At 34.0% G+C, this 2,825-nt stretch overlaps 1 protein-coding gene across 1 annotated transcript in view; it reads right to left on the reverse strand.

The window, feature by feature from the left end:
• Positions 1-2,435, reverse strand: part of LOC106467644 — a 17,892-nt gene extending 15,457 nt beyond the window's left edge. The window contains exon 1 of the mRNA XM_022395844.1: positions 2,282-2,435. Coding sequence (XP_022251552.1) covers positions 2,282-2,435 — 154 coding nt within the window. The remainder of the gene's footprint in view (positions 1-2,281) is intronic.
• Between the last annotated feature and the right edge of the window lie 390 nt (positions 2,436-2,825).

The following is a 2,825-nucleotide window of genomic DNA, read 5'->3' on the forward strand; positions in this document are numbered from 1 at the left end:
ATTCCTACCAGTGCTCTAAAGTCATCTATTTTATTTCTTATACTTCTAACATTACAATAGTAACAATTATGCCTATCAATATAACTACTTTTATACTAATTTCCTATTCTAAACTTTTCTCTGCATCTTATTCTTTTTGCATTCAGTTTTTCCTGGCCCACACCACTGTCTAGTCCTAGTTTAAAATCTCCCTTACAGCTGAGTTAATAGCCTTCGCAAACATGCCAGCCCCTACCATATTTAAATGTAAACCATCAATTGCAAAAAGATCCCTTCTCCCACTGAATTGATCCCACAAGTCCAACCAGCAAATCTGCTCATCCTTACATACTAACCTAAAGCTAGCATTTAGCCCTACTGACCTACTTAAGTGCCTTTATGAACCCCTTGTACTTATTAATTAGATAAGAACTACAGAGAAAAAGTTAAAAACAAAATAAGTCAGGCTTAGAAAACCTTTAAGTTTAACAAAATACGAAGGCTTTGAAAATTTAAAGAAGAAAAAACGTTAAAACCACAGAGGAATCAATTTTGTTGTATGACATACCTAAACAAGAGGATGTTATAATGTGATGTCAATTCCCGTATTTAGTGGGTGGTGTTGACAAGCAGCTTTCCCTTTAGTCTTGTGATGGAATTTAACAATAAACAATATATTACCAATGTTCATCTTCATGTAAAATTAGGATAAAAATCTCCACCGGAGTTACATCTCTGGAGAAAAGAGTATGTAACTTACTTTATATCAGCTAAGGCTAACCGTTTTTAAATCACTAATAACCTCATTAGATGTTATTTGCATACGCTGTTTCGTGGAAGTGAATAATTGACTCATGTAACAAATTAAGTACTTGTGTCTTTAAATTCAAATCAAAAAGTATATAAAGATGTGATAATGTGTTCTAGATCTTGTTTGATTTTTATACATAAACAAAACAGCCACGTACACAGTCGAACAGTTTCTAGTTACCATACAAAAAATTCCGTAATCGAGCCAGCCAACTCTGGGTGATGGATGCTAACACACAGACACACACAATTATATAGTGGATCGTCTTTATAGCATGTTAGGACTAACCTCTTATACTAAACAGAAAGGTGTGGAAATGAATCATGGATCATCCGACTGATTATGATCGTATATTAAGAAAGAAACAGTTTGATACAATTTAAAAATGTAACGAAAATCAGTTGAAGTATGTAGTTGTGCTAAAATTTAAATTATTATGCAAACACAACCATAATGTTTTTAATTATATCTCTTATTAGTATTAGTTTTCTTACGATATCAAAGAAATGCGTACAACATTGATGAAAACTACCAGTATTTGATTAATACATGTAAAACGTTCAAATGTGTGGTATTACTACTCACAATTCAGACATAATGTTGGGTTGTCTTTTGATCTTCTCAGTTTCTCACAACTCCCATATCGAACCTTTTCTCAGAGTAAACCATGGCTATGGCCTCTTTAATATCAAGATATCGTCTTGCTGGGTGGTACGATTGGTGAACGTATGCCTAACTTTTATTAGCCAAATGTCAGGGGTGCCATCAATTTTATGTAGCTCACTGACACTGTCGTCTAAGAGGCAGACTAAAACTTGTACTAATCCTCCCCCATATTTTACTGTAGTTGTTGTAGGTTAAAATAGAATACCACTCATCTTTCTTCGGTCAAACAAACTGTTTTTGATTGTTTCTGAAGAACTGGAAATGAAATATACCCTGAAATAATTAACATTACTTTTTGAGAGTGTCGGTTTTCTATTGTTAGCGGTGTGGTTTCTTGCACCTCCTTCACAGTCTTGTATACAACTCATAATAAGCATGGTGTTTTGTTGCATTTTTTTCCTATAGTGTGTTTTTTATCTGCTAAATCCTTCACTTCTATAATCTTGTTGTGAGGTATTTCAGCCATGATTGAAATTACACCACTATTACTGGGCATAGTATGAGTGTCTGTAAATATGGCTTTGTACTAGCATGGATGAAAACTAATCTCAGTGTAAACCAGAAATACATGACTCCCCTCTATTAATATTCTTTTTCACACTATAATACCTTTAATACCCTTTTTTCCTCACCACTTCCATAGTTATTCTGAATACTGTACCTTTGTGAAAATGAATTAAAATAACGTTTTATATATATATATAGAACTTTAACTATGCTCGTACTTACCAGTACAACCAAGGGCTTCGATAGAACTTTAACTATGCTCGTACTTACCAGTACAACCAAGGGGTTCGATAGAACTTTAACTATGCTCTTACTTACCAGTACAACCAAGGGCTTCGTCATTTCCATTTCCACAGTCGTCCCTTCCATCACAGAATTTGTTCAGACTTATACAGTTTCCATTTCCACAGGAAAACTCCGTGAATTGGCAGCCAGACCCCGAAAGAGACGTCCCCACCTCGAAACTTTTCATTATTGCCAGTACCGTAAATGTTAGTATTTCCAGCCACTGCATTGTAGAGGTCATCTTAGGTTAGGGTCAGATTGTAAGATGTCGTATAGACACGCATGGCTAAAACACAAAAAATACTAAAAACATAATTAATGTATCACGTAACAAGTGAGAAGAAGTCCAAGTAATTAATCAACGCAATCTAATCATTATCATATTTTGTTTTCTGCTTTTACTTACGAGTAATTATAATGGAATGTAAAGTTTGTTATATTATAATTTAGATCTATGTGGTTAGTTTGCTGTAATCAGAAGTTACTGATAAGTGTTTGAAATTTCAATTCTCAGCTGGCCATAACCTTTTGTCTCATATTTCTCATAACTTGGCCAAGTTCGTACTTATATTTTTGA

Source organism: Limulus polyphemus, unplaced genomic scaffold (assembly GCF_000517525.1).
Source record: "Limulus polyphemus unplaced genomic scaffold, Limulus_polyphemus-2.1.2 Scaffold2690, whole genome shotgun sequence".
NCBI lineage: Eukaryota > Metazoa > Arthropoda > Merostomata > Xiphosura > Limulidae > Limulus > Limulus polyphemus.